The sequence below is a fragment of the Coregonus lavaretus genome, assembly GCF_964263955.1.
Source record: "Coregonus lavaretus genome assembly, chromosome: 36".
NCBI classification, from domain to species: domain Eukaryota; kingdom Metazoa; phylum Chordata; class Actinopteri; order Salmoniformes; family Salmonidae; genus Coregonus; species Coregonus lavaretus.
The window spans coordinates 6294430-6318962 of NC_140023.1; the positions used below are offsets into that span (position 1 = coordinate 6294430).

The 24533-nt window shown below is 42.4% G+C and overlaps 1 protein-coding gene across 1 annotated transcript in view; it reads left to right on the forward strand.

Moving 5' to 3' along the window:
* The window catches only part of LOC311110796 (pro-neuregulin-3, membrane-bound isoform-like), a gene marked incomplete at both ends in the record, with an annotated part of 437403 nt that overhangs the window by 378343 nt on the left and 34527 nt on the right, over positions 1-24533 (forward strand). Inside the window, 3 exons of the mRNA XM_084153362.1 lie at positions 7187-7213; positions 17624-17726; positions 19089-19215. Coding sequence (XP_084009488.1) covers positions 7187-7213; positions 17624-17726; positions 19089-19215 — 257 coding nt within the window. The remainder of the gene's footprint in view (positions 1-7186; positions 7214-17623; positions 17727-19088; positions 19216-24533) is intronic.

Consider the following 24533-nt stretch of genomic DNA (forward strand, 5'->3'; position numbering starts at 1 on the left):
CACACTTCTGAGACTGCCATCATTGAAGTCGTTTGTGGTGATGTCAAAATGAGGGGTGTTATACAAAACAAAGCATCAGCGATTGGATCATCTCTAACCAATCAGAGTATCAAAGCCAATGACACATTTTTAAAACGCTACTTTACCCACGTGTGTTCTGTCTCTGGCCCAACCCATCAGTTTCTGGGACCAGTCAGATGGTCTAGAATGGATTTGAGGTACTCAGATCCAGACTCATTGCGGAGAACAAACTAACGTCCGTGGGCGTGGCCGGAGCAAGGAGTTTGGGTAGCCAGGCAAGGGTTATGCCTCACCTAAGATCTAAACCAGTGTAGTTGTGGCAGTAGCAGTTCACTTCTCTCACCAACGGCAACTGAGGGTCAACTTCCGGAATGATCAAGTACAGTTGTTGAAATAGCCATGGAGTCTCATCTATCAGTACAGGGCAGCACAGTAATTCACAGGTACCTACCGTATGTAGTCTAAGAGATGGTATTTTTGTTTGTTCCCCTTGTTTGCTATTCTTTACTACAGTTCCAAACTTTGAACGCCTTTACAAAAGTCTTGCAGGTAGACATAGAGATGTTCTACAGACATGATTGCCATTAGAGCAGTGGTTTTCAAACCTCTCCTCAGGTACCCCCAGTGTCAGTAGCTGAGTGTAGATGCGGTGTGGAAATCAAGCGCAGGAAACACGGGCGTTCGTGAACAGACTTTAGTAAATGAAGTCAGCACCAAACAGGCGAACAGCCAACCCAACCGGGAGGCAAAATACAAATTACGCACAAATAACAACGTGCGTAAAAGGGCAATAGCGCACACAGTGCGGACTCTCGAAAACAACAAAAAACGAGAGTAATAACGAGAGCAACAGCTAGACAATAACCAATCACACATAACACCTGACCCAACACACGATAACTAAATAGGAAACCAAATCAAACACTAACAAGGGACAGGTGTACAAACAGACAAAACCAAACAAACATGAAACATCGAACGGTGGTAGCTAGTACTCCGGGGACGACGACCGCCAAAGCCTGCCCGAACAAGGAGGAGGAGCAGCCTCGGCCGAAACCGTGACACCCAGACATTTCACAGTTTTGTGGTATCCCTAAACTAGCTCACCTGATTCACCTAATCTAAGGCTTGATGATTAGTTGACAAGTTGAATCAGTTGTGCTAGCTCTGAAATTGTTCAAATACATGGAATGGCTGGGGGTCCCTGAGGAGAGGTTTGAAAACCCCTGCATTAGAAGACAATTAAAGTAATTAGTTACAGTGACTTGCCAAGTCAAAGAACTGGTAACTTACTGCTGAAAACTTTTATTTTTATGCATATGTACGTCAGCATTCCTTTACCATAGGGGGACTCACAAAGGATTGGACTTGACAGGCTAGTCTGGGTGGGTGGAGAGGCAGTGACATGATCATGGGACAACATGTCAGCCACCCAGTAGTGTCTCCGAGACGGTCTTTGTGTTTGTTCCATTTATTTGCTTTTCTTAACTATAGTTCAGGTAAAGAACTTTCAACACATTTACAAAAGCCTTGCAGTCAGAAAAACTGCCTTTGTATTGAAATCATTGCCATTGAAGGAAATTATAGTCATCAGATAGAGTGAACTGCCAATTCAAAGAGACTGGTGACTTCTGGATATTTTCCTTTCTCTCCATACCGGTATGTGCGTCAAAATTCTTTCACCACAGACTCACAAAGTCTCTGTGTCGATGGCGCCGGAAGAGATGGCTGCCGTTTTACGGGCTCCTAACCAATTGTGCTATTGTGTGTGTTTCTTCGCGTTATTTATAACTTATTTTGTACATAATGTTTCTGCCACCGTCTCTTATGACTGAAAAGAGCTTCTGGATATCAGGACAGCGATTACTCACCTCGTACTGGACAAATATATTTTCTTTAATGACTCGACGCGAAGGATATACTTCAGACACCCGACAAGGCCCAAATCCCTGTCATTCGCATGAAGAAGAGACTGAGATATCGGGGACGTAGGTCGGGGTGCCTTGTAAGTATCCGACGGCGAGTGGGTAATCCACCTCTACCATCAGTCCTATTAGCCAACGTACAATCATTGGATAATAAAATTGATGAGCTCCGATCAAGACTATCCTACAAATGGGACATTAAAAACTGCAATATCTTATGTTTCACCGAGTTGTGGCTGAACGACGACATGGATAACATATAGCTGGCAGGGTTCTTGGTGCATCGGCAAGATATAACAGCTGCCTCCGGTAAGACAAGGGGTGGCAGTCTGTGTATATTTTTAAATAACAGCTGGTGCACGATATCTAATATTAAGGAAGTATTGAGGTTTTGCTCGCCTGAGGTAGAGTATCTCATGATAAGCTGTAGACCACACTATTTACCAAGAGAGTTTTCATCTATATTTTTCATAGCTGTCTATTTACCATCACAAACCGATGCTGGCACTAAGACCACACTCAACGAGCTGTATAAGGCCATAAGCAAACAAGAAAATGTTAATCCAGAGGCGACACTCCTAGTGACCGGGGACTCTAATGCAGGGAAACTTAAATCCGTTTTACCTCATTTCTACCAGCATGTTAAATGTGCAACCAGAGGACAAAAAACTCTAGACCACCTTTACTCCACAAAGCTCTCCCTCGCCCTCCATTTGGTAAATCTGACCATAATTCTATCATCCTGATTCCTGCTTACAAGCTAAAACTAAAGCAGGAAGCACCAGGGACTTGCTCAATACAGAAGTGGTCAGATGACGCAGATGCTAAGCTACAGGACTGTTTTGCTAGCACAGACTGGAATATGTTCCGTGATTCTTCTGATGGCATTGAGGAGTACACCACATCAGTCACTGGCTTCATCAATAAGTGCATCGATGACGTCGCCCCCACAGTGACCATACGTACATACCCCAACCAGAAGCAATGGATTACTCGCAACATCCGCACTGAGCTAAAGGGTAGAGCTGCCGCTTTCAAGGAGCGGGACTTATAAGAAATCCCGCTATGCCCTCCGACGAACCATCAAACAGGCAAAGTGTCAATACAGGACTAAGATTGAATCGTACTACACCGGCTCCGATGCTCGTCGGATGTGGCAGGGCTTGCAAACTATTATGGACTACAAAGGGAAACACAGCCACAAGCTGCCCAGTGACACAAGCCTACAAGATGAGCTAAATTACCTCTATGCTCGATTCGAGGCAAGTAACACTAAAGCATGTATGAGAGCATCAGCTGTTCCGGATGACTGTGTGATCAAGCTCTCCGTAGCCGATGTGAGTAAGACCTTTAAACAGGTCAACATTCACAAGGCCATATGGCCAGACGACTTACCAGGACGTGTACTCCGAGCATGCGCTGACCAACTGGCATGGGTCTTCACTGACATTTTCAACCAGTCCCTGACTGAGTCTGTAATACCAACATGTTTCAAGCAGATTACCATAGTCTCTGTGCCCAAGAGTACTAAGGTAACCTGCCTAGTATGAAAAATGTATGCACTCACTAACTGTAAGTCGCTCTGGATAAGAGCGTCTGCTAAATGACTAAAATGTAAATGTGAATGACTACCGACCCATAGCACTCACATCTGTAGCCATGAAGTGCTTTGAGAGGCTGGTAATGGCTCACATCAACACCATAATCCCAGAAACACTAGACCCACTCCAATTTGCATACCGCCCCAACAGATCCACAGATGATGCAATCTCTATTGCACTCCACACTGCCCTTTCCCACCTGGACAAAAGGAACACCTACGTGAGAATGCTATTCATTGACTACAGCTCAGCGTTCAACACCATAGTGCCCTCAAAGCTCATCACTAAGCTAAGGACCCTGGGACTAAACACCTCCCTCTGCAACTGGATCCTGGACTTCCTGATGGGCCGTCCCCAGGTGGTAAAAGTAGGTAACAAGACATCTGCCACGCTGATCCTCAACACGGGGGCCCCTCAGGGATGCATGCTCAGTCACCTCCTGTACCACCTGTCAATGACACAACAGTGGTAGGCCTGATCACCGACAACGATGAGACAGCCTATAGGGAGGAGGTCAGAGACCTGGCCATGTGGTGCCAGTATAACAACCTCTCCCTCAACGTGATCAAGACAAAGGAGATGATTGTGGACTACAGGAAAAGGAGGACCGAGCACGACCCCATTCTCATCGACAGGCCAGTAGTGGAGCAGGTTGAGAGCTTCAAGTTCCTTGTCGTCCACATCACCAACAAACTATCATGGTCCAAACACACCAGGACAGTCATGAATAGGGCATGACAAAGCCTATTCCCCCTCAGGAGACTGAAAAGATTTGGCATGGGTCCTCAGATCCTCAAAATATTATACAGCTGCACCATCGAGAGCATCCTGACTGGTTGCATCACCGCCTGGTATGGCAACTGCTCGGCCTCCGACCGCAAGGCACTACAGAGGCTAGTGTGTACGGCCCAGTACATCACTGGGGGCAAGCTTCCTGCCATCCAGCACCTCTATACCAGGCGGTGTCAGAGGAAGGCCCTAAAAATTGTACTCCAGCCACCCTAGTCATAGACTGTTCTCTCTGCTACCGCACGGCAAGCGGTACCGGAGCGCCAAGTCTAGGTCCAAGAGGCTTCTTAACAGCTTCTACCCCCAAGCCATAAGACTCCTTAACAGCTAATCAAATGGCTACCCGAACTATTTGCATTGTCTCCCCCCCCACCCACTTTTTACTCTGCTGCTACTCTCTGTTTATTATCTATGCATAGTCACTTTACCTCTACCTACATGTACATATTACCTCAATTACCACGACTAACCTGTGCCCCCGCACATTGACTCTGTACCGGTACCCCCTGTATATAGCCTCCCTACTGTTATTTTATTGTTGCTCTTTAATTATTATGTTTAATTTTTAATTTTTGTATTTTTATACATATCTATTTTTTACTTCATTTTATTTTAGTAAATACTTTCTTAACACGTATTTTTCTTAAAACTGCATTGTTGGTTAAGGGCTTGTAAGTAAGCATTTCACTGTAAGGTCTACACCTGTTGTATTCGGCGCATGTGACAAATACATTTGTATTTTATTTGATAAGGCTCCAGACTAGCCTGGACCGGCTATTCTGGATACCTGGGTGGGTGGGGAGGCAATAACATGAAGAACGAGGCAACGGCAAATACACCATGGGACAACGTGTCAGCAAACCGACATGAGGGACTTTTTCCAGGGAGAGCAGCTTTAGGGAGTCTGTATTTTTTGTGGTCTTTTCTGGGCTATTTTAGTGGTTTTTGCCTCTTTACGCATTTACCTGCAGACAGCTGGAGGGGCTATGTTGGCATGGTGAGTGTTCTTCAGGGAGGCGTGGGGTGGAAGGGAAGTAGGATGACCGTCCGTCACAGGTACCCCGCCGGCTGCACCTGCCTCTCCGTCTGGCTACAATCACCTAGAGACATCAGGGAGCAGCCACCTATGTCAGAGGAGGCTGCTGAGGGGAGGACAGCTAATAATAATGGCTGGAATGGAGTAAATGGAATGGTATCAAACACATGGAAACCATGTGTTTGATGAGTTCTATACCATTCCATTAATTCCGTTCCAGACATTATTATGAGCCGTACTCCCTTCAGCAGCCTACTCTGACCTATGTACACACTGCCATATTGTTCTACCTAGGGCTCTGCGTCGGCCAGCCCACATTGGTACAGGGGAGATGGCATTCGCAAATGTCACCTCCAGCTGAATAACAAATTGAACTTTTGTTCTGCCAAAGACACTCCCGTGAAAAATATTGATTTTATTTTTCTTTGTGTTGCTATTCTGTGCGTAGGATCACTCTTATATTACGGCCTTCCCGCACTGATGCAGTGCACCAATAAGACACAGAAGTTCCTTTTTTTTGGATTAGATAGGTACAATATGTTCTCAGTTCAGTTCCAACTGGGTGAACGGCACCAGGACGCCATCTGGTTGTGCTGTCAACATTAAATAGCTTGTCACGTTATAATTAGTGATGCTCTTTTATGCTGTGATGTTGCTTACTGCCACACCTCTGGATTTAGGTAGATGTTGCTGTGCACATTTGTTATTTTCATAATTAAACTCAAGATGAAAGTCTGGCCACAGGCAATGACAAGACATCTTGAATAAGTATAGTTTTAGAAACATTTAAAGTACAGCATATCCAGGTAGGGCTGCAGTACAGTTTTCCCTTTCTCTCTATTCACAGGTACAATACAGTACATCCACAGCATTTTCATAGAATACTCATTCTGTTGCGTTCCTCTCCCTGTCATTGTGTATCTCTAGAGAGATCTCTAGAAAGGAAGCTGAGGTCTCAGGATCGCTGACTGAGAAATGATGCAATGACATCGCTCTTTAAAATTATGAGATTAAGCTCAGATCTCCCAGACCCCTTGGCATTCCACTATGCAGCGTAATTAATCTTACCTCTGACAGTACGCTCAGGAGATAGATAACATCTCCACTGCGGCAAAGCCATTGGTGTTAGGAGTGTTTCAGCCACTTATTCATGTATACCAATATGTTTCTCCGGGGCTACTCCCCACTGTCCTGACCTAAGTGATGACTATTTTCCCACCGTAGTTCAAACTATATGACACAGAGTTTGACTCTGAAACCGTGTTTCAATGCATTACAATAAAATGTACGAAATGTCCTTATAAATGTAAATAGTACGCATGTGCTGCATGGATTCTCAGGGAGCCATTTACACAACACAACTGTATACATGGCAACTAAATTGTGCATCCACTAAGCTCCATAGTCAAAACTGCAGAAACAATCTTCCACTTTCCGTAAACAGAGATGTAGGCAAAAGTCTTAATGCTAGGATATCTCACCACGCACTGATGTCTTTCACAGAGTGTAATATACACTAGAACTTGTCTCTTTCATGGTGTGTTTTTCGAGCATGGGAAATAAGCCATGGAGTCTATGGGTGCAGTCCACTCTGTGTCAGCTTGGATTATGCCCAGAGCATGTGTCTACTGACGCTATGTGACGTGAATACAGAGGGCTATCAGATCTTCCTTACATAAAACAACAAGTAATGGACAATGCTACTTAATGCTGTGACAGGATGCTAACGTGCATCTGTTTCTAATAGCTTTCTCTCTCTCTCTCTCCCTCCCGTTGTCCATGTCTCCCCTTCTCTCCTCTCCTCACCGGAACAGCAGATCACTTGGGCATTGAGTTTATGGGTAAGAAATCTTTTTTTTCCGCTGCTATGAGTCATGTTTACTGAAATCAAGTTGTGCACCCACTACATGTTTGTAATGTTTATGAACCGTACTTATATGACTTGCATAACTTTCATGTTTGTTTGTATTTCACCTTTTTAATTATATATCACATTTCTATTTTATACATAACTATACCTTTTGTTTGTTTCGATGATAACTTTTCACTATCCCATAATGTATCTAATGCAATTTAGAGGAGAGATAGGCAATTTTCTCAAAGTCCTTCACACAGAGGGCTATGGCAACTCCCCTTCATCTCTCCCTCTCCCTCTCTCTCTCTCTCTCGCTCTGAAGTTCACCCTTAGAATACTAATGTTCTCCAGTCTCCTTGGAAACGGCAGAGAACAGAGAGGCAGGAGACAGTGAGGGAGATTTAATATTGTTGGCACGGTAACTAACAGCATCCTTGCACACTGGCACTGCCTGTATGTGTGTCTGTGGGGTCTTGACGGGAGAACGCATCCCCATCCTGCCAGCCTCTCTCCGTTTGGCACATGGCATAGGTGTAAATCATGGGCAAAAGAGCTGTAGTTAATGACATTGTACTGTGAGACATTGTTAATGACTCTCCTTCATATAAACACAGCTGGTGTACTCAGAGGACCATAGATACCTGGGAAATAGAGTTATCTGCGCACAAAGTATGGATGAACCATAGCATCTGTATCAGTATATATATATATATATATGTATATATACATATATATGTATATATACATATATATATATACAGTATATCAAATCAAATTGTATTTGTCACATGCGCTGAATACAACAGGTGTAGACCTTACCGTGAAATGCTTACTTACAAGCCCTTAACCAACAATGCAGTTCAAGAAATAGAGTTAAGAAAATATTTACTAAATAAAATAAAGTAAAATATAAAATAAAAAGTAACACAATAAAATGACATAACAATAACAAGGTTATATACTGGGGGTACCGGTACCGAGTAAATGTGCGGGGGCACAGGTTAGTCGAGGTAATTTGTACATGTAGGGAGGGGTAAAGTGACTATGCATAGATAATAAACAGCGAGTAGCAGCAGTGTAAAAACAAAGGGGGGGAGGGGGGGGTCAATGTAAATAGTCCGGGTGGCGCTCCGGTACCGCTTGCCGTGCAGAAGCAGAGAGAACAGTCTATGACTAGGGTGACTGGAGTCCTTGACATTTTTTGGGCCTTCCTCTGACACCGCCTAGTATATAGGTCCTGAATAGCAGGAAGCTTGGTCCCAGTGATTTATTGGGCCGTACGCACTACCCTCTGTAGCGCCTTACGATCGGATGCCGAGCAGCTGCCATACCAGGCGGTGATGAAACCGGTCAGGATGCTCTCGATGGAGCAGCTGTAGAACATTTTGAGGATCTGGGGACCCATGCCAAATCTTTTCAGTCTCCTGAGGGGGAAAAGGTGTTGTCGTGCCCTCTTCACGACTGTCTTGGTGTGTTTGGACCATGATAGTTTGTTGGTGATGTGGATACCAAGGAACATTAAACTCTCGACCTGCTCCACTACAGCCCCGTCAATGTTAATGGGGACGTGTTCAGCTCTCCTTTTCCTGTAGTCCACGATCATCTCCTTTGTCTTGCTCACATTGAGGGAGAGGTTGTTGTCCTGGCACCACACTGCCAGGTCGCTGACCTCCTCCCTATAGGCTGTCTCATCGTTGTCGGTGATCAGGCCTACCACTGTTGTGTCGTCAGCAAACCTAATGATGGTGTTGGAGTTGTGCTTGGCCACACAGTCGTGGGTGAACAGGGAGTACAGTAGGGGACTGAGCACGCACCCCTGAGGGGCCCTGGTGTTGAGTATCAGCATGGCAGATGTGTTGTTGCCTACCCTTACCACCTGGGGGTGGCCCGTCAGGAAGTCCAGGATCCAGTTGCAGAGGGAGGTTATTAGTCCCAGGGTCCTTAGCTCAGTGATGAGCTTTGTGGTCAATGAACAGCATTCTCACATAGGTGTTCCTTTTGTCCAGGTGGGAAAGGGCAGTGTGGAGTGTGATTGAGATGGCATTATCTGTGGATCTGTTGGGGCAGTATGCGAATTGGAGTGGGTCTAGGGTTCCCGGGATGATGGTGTGATGCTGCCACCACCATGCTTCACCGTAGGGTGCCAGGTTTCCTCCAGACGTGAGGCTTAGCATTCAGGCCAAAGAGTTCAATCTTGGTTTCGTTAGACCAGAAACCTGTTTTCGATTTGTCAGTATGGTGTATTGTGTGTACATTGATGAGGAAAACATTTATTTAATCCATTTTAGAAAGGCTGAAACGTACCAAAATGTGGAAAAAATGTGTAATAGAGTCTCTCTAGTAATTTGGACTCCAACCCACATATTTGTGACAGCATTAAAGAAAGTGTTTTTAGCTCATTGTCCTAATTTCTCATATTGTGTGTCCTTGTTCAATAAGGATCATCAACCAGTGTTTATCAGAAAGGAACAAAATATTCTAATCTGTTATAGCCTCGTTAGAATTTCCCTCTCTAATCTAGTCCACTCCAATGTTATGCAGTTCACCTGAGGCAGGACCGTCAGCCAGCTCTCTAAGTCCCCTGGGTAAACCCTGTGAAATCTTTAATTTGCAGTGGGTCACAAGGGAAGACACCACAAACAGCATTCTACTGGAAGAGCCAGAGAGACAGAGGGGGATGGAGAGATTGCAGCAAGTTCATTTCTTATTGTTTATTTGACTTTTATTTATGATCTATTTCACTTGCTTTGGCAATGTAAACATATGTTTCTCATGCCAATAAAGCCCTTTGAATTGAATTGAGAGAGAGAGAAGCTGGAATGAGGGAATATCCAGATAATAGGACAGAAACAAAGGGATGCAGAGAAACAGGAGTGAGAAACAGAATGAGATGGGTAGTGACAGGAGAAGGAGGAGGAGGAGAGAGAGGAAGAGAGAGATCTCACATACAAGTAAAGGAGGTGTGCCACTCCAGGCCCTCAGTCGGTGGGGAGAGTAATAATATTTGATTTTGTTGGACAATAAAAATAATTTGCATGCCAATGGAGGCCATACCCACATCAGACTGCTACCTATGTCCACTGTGAGGCACGGATTCCAACTGACAGTGACAAGGAGTGAAGAAGTGACAGATTGCTTCATTGTGCATTTTCCTCTGTTTGCTTGGTTTGTTTGTTTGCTTGATCCCTGCCATGCGTATGGGGCTCAAAATGATACCTGTGAAGGAAATGTCATGTTGCCCTCTGAGGCACAGCTTCAACATGAACACAGGAGACAAGGAGAGATAACCTGGCTCCTACAGCTCTGCTATTGTAACTTTGATTACAATCACTCACACTGCACTTGCAAGTCGAATGCTCTCTGCAAAGAGACTCTGAAGAAAAAGAAAGCAGAAGCAGAATTCCTCCCTGAGTGTGTGTATGTGTATGTGTATGTGTATGTGTATGTGTATGTGTATGTGTATGTGTATGTGTATGTGTATGTGTATGTGTGTATGTGTATGTGTATGTGTGTGTGTATGTGTGTGTGTGTGTGTGTGTGTGTGTGTGTGTGTGTGTGTGTGTGTGTGTGTGTGTGTGTGTGTGTGTGTGTGTGTGTGTGTGTGTGTGTGTGTGTGTGTGTGTGTGTGTGTGTGTGCATGCGTACGTGTGCATATTGAGGGGGTTAGATTCTTTGTGACTCCTGGAGTGAGAGTGTAATGTCCGTCTCCTCTGTCATTATCCAGTTAAAGAAAGTTATCTACAAGAAGGAGGAGTTGATGCCATCAAAAGCCAAAGTCCCCTGCCCTGTATAACTGACAGATGTCATGACCACCAGAGGCTTCACTGAGTGGAAAACATACAGTAAATAGCACTGACTTATGGACAGTTCTGCTCGTGCACACATTTACATAAGTATTCAGACCCTTTACTCAGTACTTTGTTGAAGCACCTTTGGCAGCGATTACAGCCTCAAGTCTTCTTGGGTATGACGCCACAAGCTTGGCACACCTGTATTTGGCTTCTCTGCAGATCCTCTCAAGCTCTGTCAGGGTGGATGGGGAGCGTTGCTGCACAGCTATTTTCAGGTCTCCCCAGAGGTGTTCGATCGGGTTCAAGACGGGCTCTGGCTGGGCCACTCATGGACATTGAGAGACTTGTCCCGAAGCCACTCCTGCGTTGTCTTGGCTGTGTGCTTAGGATCGTTGTCCTGTTGGAAGGTGAACCTTCGCCCCAGTCTGAGGTCCTGAGTGCTCTGGAGCAGGTTTTAATCAAGGATCTCTCTGTACTTTGCTCCGTTCATCTTTCCCTCGATCCTGACTAGTCTCCCAGTTCCTGCCGCTGAAAAACATCCCCACAGCATGATGCTGCCACCACCATGGAAACCATAGGGATGGTGTCAGGTTTCCTCCAGACGTGATGCTTGGCATTCAGGCCAAAGCGTTCAATCTTGGTTTCATCAGACCAGAGAATCTTGTTTCTTATGGTCTCAGAGTCCTTTAGGTGACTTTTTGCTAACTCCAAGTGGGCCGTCATGTGCCTTTTACTGAGGAGTGGCTTCTGCCTGGCCACTCTAACATAAAGGCCTGATTTGTGGAGAGCTGCAGAGATGGTTGTCCTTCTGGAAGGTTCTCTCATCTCCTTAGAGGAACTCTGGAGCTCTGTCAGAGTGACCATCAGTTTCTTGGTCACCTCCCTGACCAAGGGTCTTCTCTCCCGATTGCTCAGTTTAGCCGGGCGGCCAGCTCTAGGAAGAGTCTTAGTGGTTCTAAACTTCTTCCATTTAAGAATGATGGAGGCCACTGTGTTCTTGGGGACCTTCAATGCTGCAGAAATGTTTTGGTACCCTTCCCCAGATCTCAGCCTTGACACAATCCTGTCTCGGAGCTCTAGGACAATTCCTTCGACCTCATGGCTTGGTTTTTGTTCTGACATGCACTGTCAACTGTGGGACCTTGTATATACAGGTGTGTGCCTTTCCAAATCATGTCCAATCAATTGAATTTACCACAGGTGGACCCCAATCAAGTTGTAGAAACATCTCAAGGATGATCAATGGAAACAGGATGCACCTGAGCTCAATTTCGAGTCTCATAGCAAACGATCTGAATACTTACACTACTGTTCAAAAGTTTGGTGTCACTTAGAAATGTCCTTGTTTTCAAAAGAAAAGCAAATTTTTTGGCCATTAAAATAACATCAAATTGATCAGAAATACAGTGTAGACATTGTTAATGTTATAAATGGCTATTGTAGCTGGAAACGGCAGATTTTTTATGAAATATCTACATAGGCGTACAGAGGCCCATTATCAGCAACGATCAGTCCTGTGTTCCAATGGCACGTTGTGTTTGCTAATCCAAGTTGATCATTTTAAAAGGCTAATTGATCATTAGAAAACACTTTTGCAATTATGTTAGCACAGCTGAAAACTGTTGTGCTGATTAAAGAAGCAATACAACTGGCCTTCTTGAGACTAGTTGAGTATCTGGAGCATCAGCAATTGTGGGTTCGATTACAGGATCAAATTGGCCATAAACAAATAACTTTCTCCTGAAACTCGTCAGTCTATTCTTGCTCTGAGAAATGAAGGCTATTCCATGCGAGAAATTGCCAAGAAACTGAAGATTTCGTACAACGTTGTGTACTACTCCCTTCACAGAACAGCGCAAACTGGCTCTAACCAGAATAGAAAGAGGAGTGGGAGGCCCGGGTGCACAACTGAGCAAGAGGACAAATACATTAGAGGGACTAGTTTGAGAAACAGACACCTCACAGGTCCTCAACTGGCAGCTTCATTAAATAGTACCCGCAAAACACCAGTCTCAACGTCAACAGTGAAGAGGCGACTCCGGGATGCTGACCTTCTAGGCAGAGTTGCAAAGAAAAAGCCATATCTCAGACTGGCCAATAAAAATAAAAGATTAAAGATGGGCAAAAGAACACAGACACTGGACAGAGGAAGATTGGGGAAAAAAAGTGTTATGGACAGACGAGTCCATAAGTTTGAGGTGTTCGGATCACAAAGAATAACATTTGTGAGATGCAGACCAAATGAAAAGATGCTGGAGGAGTGCTTGATGCCATCTGTCAAGTTTGGTGGAGGCAATGTGATGGTCTGGGGGTGCTTTGTTGGTGGTAAAGTGGGAGATTTGTACAGGGTAAAAGGGATCTTGAAGAAGGAAGGCTATCACTCCATTTTGCAACGCCATGCCATACCCTGTGGACGGCGCTTGATTGGAGCCAATTTCCTCCTACAACAGGACAATGACCCAAAGCACAGCTCCAAACTATGCAATAACTATTTAGGGAAGAAGCAGTCAGCTGGTATTCTGTCCATAATGGAGTGGCCAGCACAGTCACCGGATCTCAACCCTATTGAGCTGTTGTGGGAGCAGCTTGAGCGTATGGTACGTAAGAAGTGCCCATCAAGCCAATCCAACTTGTGGGAGGTGCTTCAGGAAGCATGAGGTGAAATCTCTTCAGATTACCTCAACAAATTGACAACTAGAATGCCAAAGGTCTGCAAGGCTGTAATTGCTGCAAATGGAGGATTCTTTGACGAAAGCAAAGTTTGAAAGACACAATTATTATTTCTATTAAAAATCATTATTTCTGACCTTGTCAATGACTACATTTCCTATGCATTTTGCTATATTTCCTATTCAAACTCATTTCATGTATGTTTTCATGGAAAACAAGGACATTTCTAAGTGACCCAAAACTTTTGAACGGTAGTGTATGTAAATAAGGTATTTCTGTTTTTTTATTTTTTATAAATTTGCAAACATTTCAAAAAATCTGTTTTCACTTTGTCATTGTGGGGTATTGTGTGTAGCTTGATGAGAATAATAAATAATTTAATCCATTTTAGAATAAGGCCGTAACAAAATGTGGAAAATGGGAAGGGGTCTGAATACTTTCCGAATGCACTGTATACACTGAGTGTACAAAATATTAGAAACACATGCTCTTTCAATGACATAGACTGACCAGGTGAAAGCTATGATCCCTTATTGATGTCACCTGTTAAATCCACTTCAATCAGTGTAGATGAAGGGGAAGAGACAGGTTAAAGAAGGATTCTTAAGCCTTGAGACAATTGAGACATGGATTGTGCCATTCAGAGGGTGAATTGGCAAGACAACATATTTAAGTGCCTTTGAACAGGGTTTTGTAGTAGGTGCCAGGTGCACCGGTTTGAGTGTGTCAAGAACTACAATGCTGCTGGGTTTTTCATACTCAACAGTTTCCAGTAGGGGTGTGCAGAGTAGTCAGACAAAATGAGTATGGTTACGGATATGGGCAAGTTCTGGAAATAATTTTGGAAAGTGGAAAGTATTTTTTTTAATTATCCATGATCGGAAAAAAAGTTATTTTCGGGTGCCAGCAAGCATCTTTCTCATGTCAGTCAGTCACAGAGTTTCTAAACCATACTGTCCTGTATTTGAGTCAGTCATGTGCGTGGTGTAAATAACTCAACTGGGTAGTTTGCCTGTCTGTAAAGAGAAGGGCGGGCTGTACGTAATTTCATAATTTCTCGCTTCATAATTTAGTCCAATCACTTTTCCTCAAGTTATCGGTCTAATCATTTAGATTGCTGCTGCCTGCTACTATGATAAATATGGCGAGGACGTTTGCTATCAAACTATCAATGTGCATAATATCTAACAAGTGGGGCAAGAGTAGGGAAAAAATATGAAAACGCTAATGGGCATTCTGACTGAGTGACAGCAATCTTAGCTGTTGAGGACAAAGACACAGACACACCCCTCCACACATTGGTCCTAATCTGCAGCTTTTATGCAGTGAGAACGTGCAGAGAGGTATTTTGCCAACATCTATTTAGGCATATTAAAACACTCACAAGTATCATGCGATCCGACTATCAACTGTCAATTAACTGGTACGATAATGAATACGAGTTTGGCCATGTTGGCACACCCCTAGTTTCCAGTGTGTATCAAGGATGGTCCACCACACAAAGGACATCCAGCCAACTTGACACAACTGTGGGAAGCATTGGAGTCAATAAGGGCCAGCATCCCTGTGGAACACTTTCGACACCTTGTAGGGTCCATGCCCCGATGAATTGAGGCTGTTTTGAGGGCAAAAGGGGGTGCAACTCAATATTAGGAAGGTGTATGTATCACTTGTAGCTATTGTCACTCTAACGTAATGTAATCGTTACTGCATGGTTCTACCATTGTCCTGTTAAACCACATGACTAATTTGTTATTTGAATTGGAAAGAAAACAAATATGACCTTGTACCCTAACAAATACACATAATATTTGTAATTTAGGTCATATGATTTATTCAGAACCAGAGTGGATTCTGAATCAGTGAACCAGAGCACAGGGGTTGGTTTACTGTGGCTACAACTTCATGTACTGTAGGCCGCCCTTGACCTTGACAACACATTTTTAATTACCTCCAAACAGGGCTTGTATACAGCATTTATGACGTGCATCAGAGGAACAGAGTAAAACCTTTTCCCATTAGTGTATCATCATGGTACTCTGCAGGGAGGTTATGGGCACAGAAGATTCAGCTGTATGGACTAAAATAGTCCATGGAGCCCCACAGTGTAGGTGTCATAATACCCATAAAACCTAGCGGTGAAACAGGGAAATGGTTCCAATCGTCTTCCAACCATTCATTTTTCCCATAGGGAATTTTAGAAACACTTAAAATAAGGTCTGTGTTTTGTGTAGGCTTACCCTAGCGTGACGTTTTGACAACCATGTAAATCTCTCTCAGACAAGGTGACTTTTATCAATATATTCGTCTCTATTTACTCTCAGATTCGAAAAATGCAAATTAGCATCAAAGTAGACAACATGCAAGACTACAAATCCCTGTAAACTCCTGAACGTCATCTCTAGCTGACACCTTTGCTAACAGGTATTGTGTCAATTTAAAACTTTCACAAGACAGTTCACAGAATTGTCAATTTAAAGACATATTGCCAATTTATTCATTAAATTTTTTTGCGAACATTAGATAGTTAATCCAAAGATTGTACCTTTGCCTCGATTTGGCAGTCTCGTCCAGATCATCATGGCATTTGTAGTTCTTTATGATAGCCATATTAGCAGCTAATTAGCATTTCATTACTGGTGAATATATTGATAAAGGTCACCTTGTCCTAGAGAGATTTACACGATTATCAAAACGTCACGCCAGGGTAAGCTTACACGAAACACAGCCCTTATTTTAAGTTTCTAAAATCCCCTATGGGAAAAATGAATGGTGGAAAAACGATTGGAACCATTTCCTTGTTTGAACGCAAGGTTTTATGGGTATTATGACTCATATTGTGGTACTCTATTAACAGTGAGGTTGTTTTGTTTTGCAAGTGCCACTTTCCTACGTCTCCCACAAGGTTCCTCTCTTCTCATAATTACAGTAAACAAAGTTATGTGATGACTCAGGCTGATTAGATGCATCAAAACAAAAATACTGCCCCTTGAAAGTACTGGTGGGAGGGAGGGAGGTAGGTTAATTAGCCTAGCTCTCAAGTGTTTTGGCTTCAATATTGATTTTGATAAGATAAAGTAAATGAATGTATTACTGGGCCATGTTTGGTGTGTTCTACGGTTGGCTACGAAGGCCAATAGGAGCCTGGGGCTCTCCTGTTCTTCTTGGTCCAAACAGCACAACACTATAGCGCTACCTGGGTAAAACATTTTGGAAGATGGGACCAACACTTCCATAAATACTGAAGTTAAATTGAAATTGCAATACATGTATGTACAATATTCCTCTTCTATATGCATATGAGGATGTGTATTTTGTCATTCCTAAATGCCTTGCCTCATAATCATGTTAGACATGTGGATATGAAACTGTTTTGTCCTTCAACCCATTATATTGGTCAAAATGATTTGTCTTTTGCATGGATACAATTTTCCCCCATTTTGTGGGGATTTTTGTGTGGTGGTTCTCCCCAAGGTCTGCTGTACCAAATATAATCTGATTGATTGCCTATTAATGCTTTTGAAGGCAACTATGATTTACTTTTTCATATGAAAAGAGACAGATGCCATTTGTCACCCTTAATGGTGACCATTACAGCTATAACTATTACCTTCTGTATTCAGACACGGCTACATAACAACTAGCATCTATGACAAGGCTTTGCATCCAATGGGGCTGATGATATGACGGTGTTGTTAAGAGTTTGGGTTTTAAAAATGGCATGTGAAAATTAGACATGAACATTATTATTACAGTAAGTTAAGGGCCATGTTTTATTTTCTGTGGTCATCTCCTTGTATGGATTTCTCTGTTTAACATTGGTTATGGGAGCGTCTCTATGGACACTAACTTCTCTCCCAGTCCTAGGATTTTCCTATTTTTGCTGTTTGTTCCTCCATCAATGTAAGCCCTTCCTCTTCTCTTCATTTCAACAGAGAACAAGGAGGTGTACAAGAGACAAGTACTGTCAATCACCTGCATCGCCGTGGGGATAAGCGTTCTGGGCACGCTCTGTATGGCTCTCTACTGTCGGAACAAGTGAGTGGACATGAGCACCCAGAGGATCTGATCTTAGTTCAGTTCATACACCTAAACCCATATAACACACCACAGGCAATTGGCTATTGATCTAGTTTCAGCTGACACTCCATGTCAAATACAGGTTTAGGATCCTAATTTTATCACCCTGTTGTTGCAGGACATTTCTAACTTCTAGTGCATTCAAGGTTTAAAAAGGTTTCTCCACTTTTCTCCAATTTCCACTTAAAAATGTCAGATTTTATTCTCCCTAACTAAAATGTATCAATCATTAATTATAATCCACACAATAATTCACATTTCCTTTTGCTGCAGGATTATTTTCCTGCTATGAGAAACTGGTAAAATTAAGATCCTACACCTCTAGCTACTGTAAGAATACAGATTCATAGTTGTATCCCTCCAAATAACGTTAAAGGGACATTTCATCACCTCCAGCACCACCCCAACATCCACATACACTGTATGTGAAAATGGCGCGTTTCTATGTTTTATGGAAAAAAAGATAGAGGAAGATAAGTGTTTCAAATGACATCATCAGTGTGCATCATGTGATTTTAACCAATTATGAGAAGGAACTGCCTAATAACGGTCTACTAAGTGGTTGATGATGTCATTGGAAACGCTTATCTTCCTCTATATATTTTTTACTACAAAACCTAGAAACGCGGCATATGTTGATGTTGAGGTGGTGCTGGAGATAATTAATATGAAATTGATTTTCTTTTAAATTTCCCTTTAATACATTTGCATAGTTTTATGGATTAATGGTTGACTAATAAGGTCAGATAGCTCTTGGCAGTTTGTTTTATTATATCGGTCAAACATCCAAGCTTTGATGGCAAACTGTCATTCAGGGTATATGGAGCAGGAAGACCTGTGATAAATGCATTGTAATTTCATAGGGTCTGTAATACATTTACATTTACATTTTAGTCATTTAGCAGACGCTCTTATCCAGAGCGACTTACAGGAGCAATTAGGGTTAAGTGCCTTGCTCAAGGGCACATCGACAGATCTTTCACCTAGTCGGCTCGGGGATTAGAACCAGCGACCTTTCGGTTACTGGCACAACGCTCTTAACCACTAAGCTACCTGCCGCCCCGGCATAATATAATGATGTGAGTGAGTGAGCAGCCTGACAACAAGATCATCGGATTAAACCATGATCTAGGGCCATTTGGAATTCATCTATAATGGAGTTAGAGCACAGGAACATATCAGCTCCATCAGAGACCCTCAATCTACACGTCCTCACTACAACAACTAGGGGTAGAGAGGCACAGAGTTGGGTCTGAGGGTTAAAGGCCAAGGCAATGCTGTGGTTTAGTTAACATGCCATGCACATGTACTCCCCCTCAGGAGACGCAGGGAAAAAGTCCAGGCCCACTTGAAAGAGAGTCGCAGCCTGAAGAACTACAGCGCCAATGCCTCTGCCCTGGAGTCCAAACCCGGCCTGAGGCCTAACACGGGCCTGCAGCTGCAGAATGTGAGTATAATGGGGGATTCTCCCCTTCCTCTACATCCTTCACTCTAAAGACATGTATCTAGGGTGACTGATCATGCTGTTGGCTTACATCTCATAACCATTTATGCAGAGTATCTTTGTCATGCAGAGCTGTTGGAGATGTGTTGTTCGCTCATGGGTGCAGCAGAAATCAGTCTACTTTGGAGATTGGCATGTTAAACAACAATTCCACCCCCCATCCACCCAAACCTAACTGTTCAGAATTAATGCTGTTAGCACATAAGTCTTTGAGAGAACACTGCTCAGTCATTTGGGACCCCTGGCTGGGTATTGTTGTATTCATCATCTGCTCAATAGCCTCTGACGACAGATCTATCTCAGATAATGCCAATCTGAGCTGTTTGCATGGCAAACACCACATTCATTTGAATGTCAATCAAAGTTAGTGCCTGTGCACCGGAGAAGGATGGGGATGTCTGGGTATCACACACCACTGCAGGTAGTTATAAAGGCATTGTTTTAATGTGATATGAGTCATTGCACCAATGTAGCCAGTACACATTAGAGTCCTGCATTGGGTCGGATACCCACGGTTCCTCGCGGGTGAGCCGCAATAGAATCAGCTGCTGGGTAGAATGAAAACATTATTTCCACCCATGGGTCGGCTCGCGGTTCAGAACAATTACATTGTGAGTCAGAAAGACTTTAAATGAAGATAATACACTTATAAACAACCTAGGAGCTTGTTGGTTTGGATTGTGTTGTGAATTCCATTCTGTGAGTGGCGAGGCAGACATAAGGCTACCAGACACACACGCATTGAGAGTGTGGAGCCGGGAACTGGCCCTTATTTGTGTGGTGCTTATGTTCCCTCTCCCCACGTGAGAATATGACACATTGCCAAGTTTAATTTCCATGGATAGCCTAGCTCATGCAAAAATGGTTAACATAGGTTGAGCAGCCCAGGTGACAGACCCCAGTCGATAGTAATAAAGTTCCTGAGGTTCCAGGACAAGGTGGCTGTTCTGGAGAGAGCCAAGAACCTGAGAGGAACCAACATCTTCCTCAACGAGGACTTCTCTGAAGCTGTGCGCCAGAGGCGAGAAGAACTGATCCCAGCCATGAAGGCTGCCAGAGAGCGTGGGGACATTGCTTACATCCGCTACGACAGGCTCATTGTCCACCCTCCCACCCAAAAGCCTGGAAGGGGGGAGAGAGTAGCTCCAACCCCGCATCACACACATACACACACACATACTCACAAATCCCGCGGCTATGCTTATGGGTATCTTCATGTGCGTGTAGATATTACTGTTCTCAGATTTTTTACTCATGGATGTTCGATGTGTATGAAAAATATTTGTTTTGCAAAAAGCTATACAGTATATCCATTGCTTTGCTGGAATGGAATTTGTAATGTAAATTTGATTGTAATATGTGGATGTCTCACTCACTGTAGGTCGCTCTGAATAAGATTAATCTAAATGACTAACATTTCAAATATAAATGTTTTACATACAGATCTCATATTACTGTATAGATTTTTTTATGATTTTTTGTATTGATGACACAAATGCATAATTGTTTTTAGTTACATTTGACTGTGTAAAACATAGCAATACTACTTATTTCTCTGAGAGGGAGGCGGATATATACAATTTTGCAAAAAAACATTATTATTTGTCTCTCTGAAATTAAACCATCAAGTGATAGATTTTAAACAAATACATGTCTGTCATTGAACAAACGCATGCCATGATTAGATAGTGGGGGGAAAAAACGCACCAATCGCTCTCATAATTTCATTAATCAATAAAAGCTAATTTAGCAACATTTCTGAAAATGGATATATAGCATTTTGGAATTAAACTCTTTATATGTAGCCTTAGAAATAAGGTTAATGAAATCAGTAACTTGCTTACATCAGATAACATTGACCACCTCTGAAACTCACTTAGATAATTCCTTTGATGATACAGTAGTAGCAATAAAGGGATATAAAATATATAGACGAGACAGGAATACCTATGGGGGAGGTGTTGCTATATATACTGTATATTCAGAGCCATGTTCCTGTAAAGCTTAGAGAGGATCTCATGTCAAATGTTGTTGAAGTCCTGTGGTTGCAAGTTCACCTGCCTCATCTCAAGCCTATTATTGTAGGTGTTGCTACAGGCCACCAAGTGCTAACAATCAATATCTGGATAATATGTGTGAAATGCTTAATAGTGTATGTGATGTTAACAGAGAGGTCTCTTTTCTGGGTGACCTGAATATGGACTGGTTTTCATCAACCTGTCCGCTCAAGAGGAAGCTTCTCACTGTGACCAGTACCTGTAATCTGCACTTGATGGATTTATGACATTGTTTCTTCCAGTTATTGATAAGCATGCACCTATTAAGAAACTGACTGTTAGAACCGTTAAGGCTCCGTGGATTGATGAGGAATTTGAAAATTGTATGGTTGCGAGAGATTAAGCAAAAGCAGTGGCTAATAAGTCTGGCTGCACATCTGACTGGCTGACTTACTGCAAATTGAGAAATTATGTGACTAATCTGAACAAAAAAATAAGAAACTGTATTATGAAACTTAAAGAAATAATATAAAGTACTTTCAATGAAATTATGGGCAGAAAGACTAATTCAACTCCATCTTTCATTGAATCAGAAGTCTCATTCAACAATTTTTTTGTTGTTGATATTGGCAATTATTTTAATGACTATTTCATTGGCAAAGTGGACAAATTTAGAAATTAAATGCCAACAACAAACTGTGAGCCATCATATTCATGCATGAAATACCTAATAATGAAAGAAAAGCATTGTAATTTAGAATTCTGTAAAGTTAGTGTGGGAGGGGTGGGGAAATGATTGTTGTCCATCAATAATGAGAAACCACCTCATATTGACAACTTAGATGGAAAGCTACTGAGGATGGTAGAAGACTATATTGTCACTCCTGTTTGTCATATCTTTAATCTAAGCCTGGAGAACAGTGTTTGTCCTCAAACCTGGAGGGAAGCTAAAGTCATTCCGCTACACAGTAAAGTACCCTTTACTTATTCTAACAGCCGACCAATCAGCTTGCTGCCGGCTCTTTGCTAACTTTTGGAGAAAGTGGTGTTTGACCGGATACAGTGCTATTTCTCTGTGAATAAACGAACAACATACTTTTAGCATGCTTATAGAGAAGGGCGCTCAACATGTACTGCCCTGACACAAATGACTGATGATTGGCTGAAATAAATTGATAATAAGAAGATTTTGAGAGCTGTAACGTTAGACTTCATTGCAGCCCTTGATATTATTGACCATAATCTGTTATTGACTAAATGTATGTGTCCAGGCTTTACATCCTCTGCCATATCATGGCTATCTATCCAATAGAACAGAGGGTGTTATTTAATGGAAGCTTCTCTATTGTAAAACATGTAGAGTAAAGTGTAGAGACTAAACTTTTTGGTGTCACCTTAGACCTTAGACTGTAAATGTTCATGGGCAAAGCATATTGATTCAATTGTTGTAGACATTGGGAGAGGTCTGTCTGTGATAAAGAGATGCTCAGCATTTTTAACAACACATTCGACCAAAAAGTCCTGCAGGCTCTAGTTTTATGTAATCTTGACTATTGCTCGGTGATATGGTCAAGTGAAGAAAGACCTAGAAAAGCTGCAGTTGGCCCAGAACAGAGCAGCAAGTCTTGCCCTTCAATGTACACACAGGGCTGATGTCAACATTGTGCATGTCAGTCTCTCTTGGCTTAAAGTAGAAGAGAGATTGACTGCATCAATTCTTGTTTTGGTGAGAAATATTATTGTGTGGAAAATTCCAAAATGTCTGTATAAACAACTTACATAAAGCTCTGACAGACATACTTACCCCACCAGACATGCCACCAGGGGTCTCTTCACAGTCCCCAAATCCAGAATGAATTCAAGGCACCGCACAGTATTATATAGAGCCATGATTGCATGGAACTCCCTTCCATCTCAAATAACTCAAGCAAACGGTTGTATCACCGCCTAGTATTACAACTGCTCGGCATCTGACCGTAAGGCACTACAGAGGGTAGTGCGTACGGCCCAGTACATCACTGGGGCCAAGCTTCCTGCCATCCAGGACCTATATACTAGGCTGTGTCAGAGGAAGGCCCAAAAAATTGTCAAAGACTCCAGTCACCCAAGTCATAGACTGTTCTCTCTGCTACCGCACGGCAAGCGGTACCGGAGCGCCAAGTCCAGGTCCAAAAGGCTCCTTCTACCCCCAAGCCATAAGACTGCTGAACAATTAATAAAATGGCGACCAGGACTATTTTTTACATTGACCCCCCCCCCCCCCTGTTTTTACACTGCTGCTACTCACTGTTTATTATCTACGCATAGTCACTTTACCCCTACCTACATGTACAAATTACCTCGACTAACCTGTACCCCCACACATTGACTCGGTACCGGTACCCCCTGTATATAGCCTTATTATTGTTATTTTATTGTGTTACTTTTTATTTTATATTTTACTTTAGTTTATTTAATACATATTTTCTTAACTATTTTTCTTGAACCGCATTGTTGGTTAAGGGCTTGTAAGTAAGCATTTCACGGTAAGGTCTACACCTGCTGTATTCGACGAATGTGACAAATAAAATTTGATTTCATTTGATTTGAAACAGAAGCATTTGCTTTAAAAACAAATAAAACAACACTTCATAGCACAATGCCTCTCCCCTATCTGACCTAATGAACTATTAGGCACATGTATATGTAAAATACTAACCGGATAAATAAAAAGAAAGGTTATGATAAGGGAATAGGCTACAATACCATCGTGAAAACAGGTGCTCTGTGAGTGAAATCCCCAGTTTGGAAGGACAACAACGTGGTAGATGGTTACACAGCCTGCAAGCAGGTAGGTCTATTTGTTTTCGATAATGCAGTTAATGATCAGTTAATTATTACATTAATTCAGAGTTTCATTCATTAGACCATACGCAGGCCATGTAAAGTGTAAACCGGTGCGGCTGGTAAAAGTTTGAGTAGCCTACTAAATAAATGTAGCCTATTTTTTGCAGCCTATATTATATTCTGGGAATAGTTTATTTAAGTTTTAATTAGGCCTAAACTATTTGATTATCTAAACAATAATTATTTAATTTAAAGGTATTGTTTTTTATGTTGGCCATAGGCTTTCATTAGTTAAGAAGGCTAATTAAAAGGCTATTTTTCTCAAAGCGATTTCAGTGACGCATCGCATTTTAAAAATAGTTATTTATTCATGGCATTCCTTTTATCGAAATGTTGAATAGACATGCAGACAAATAAATTCATACAGGTAATAATAAT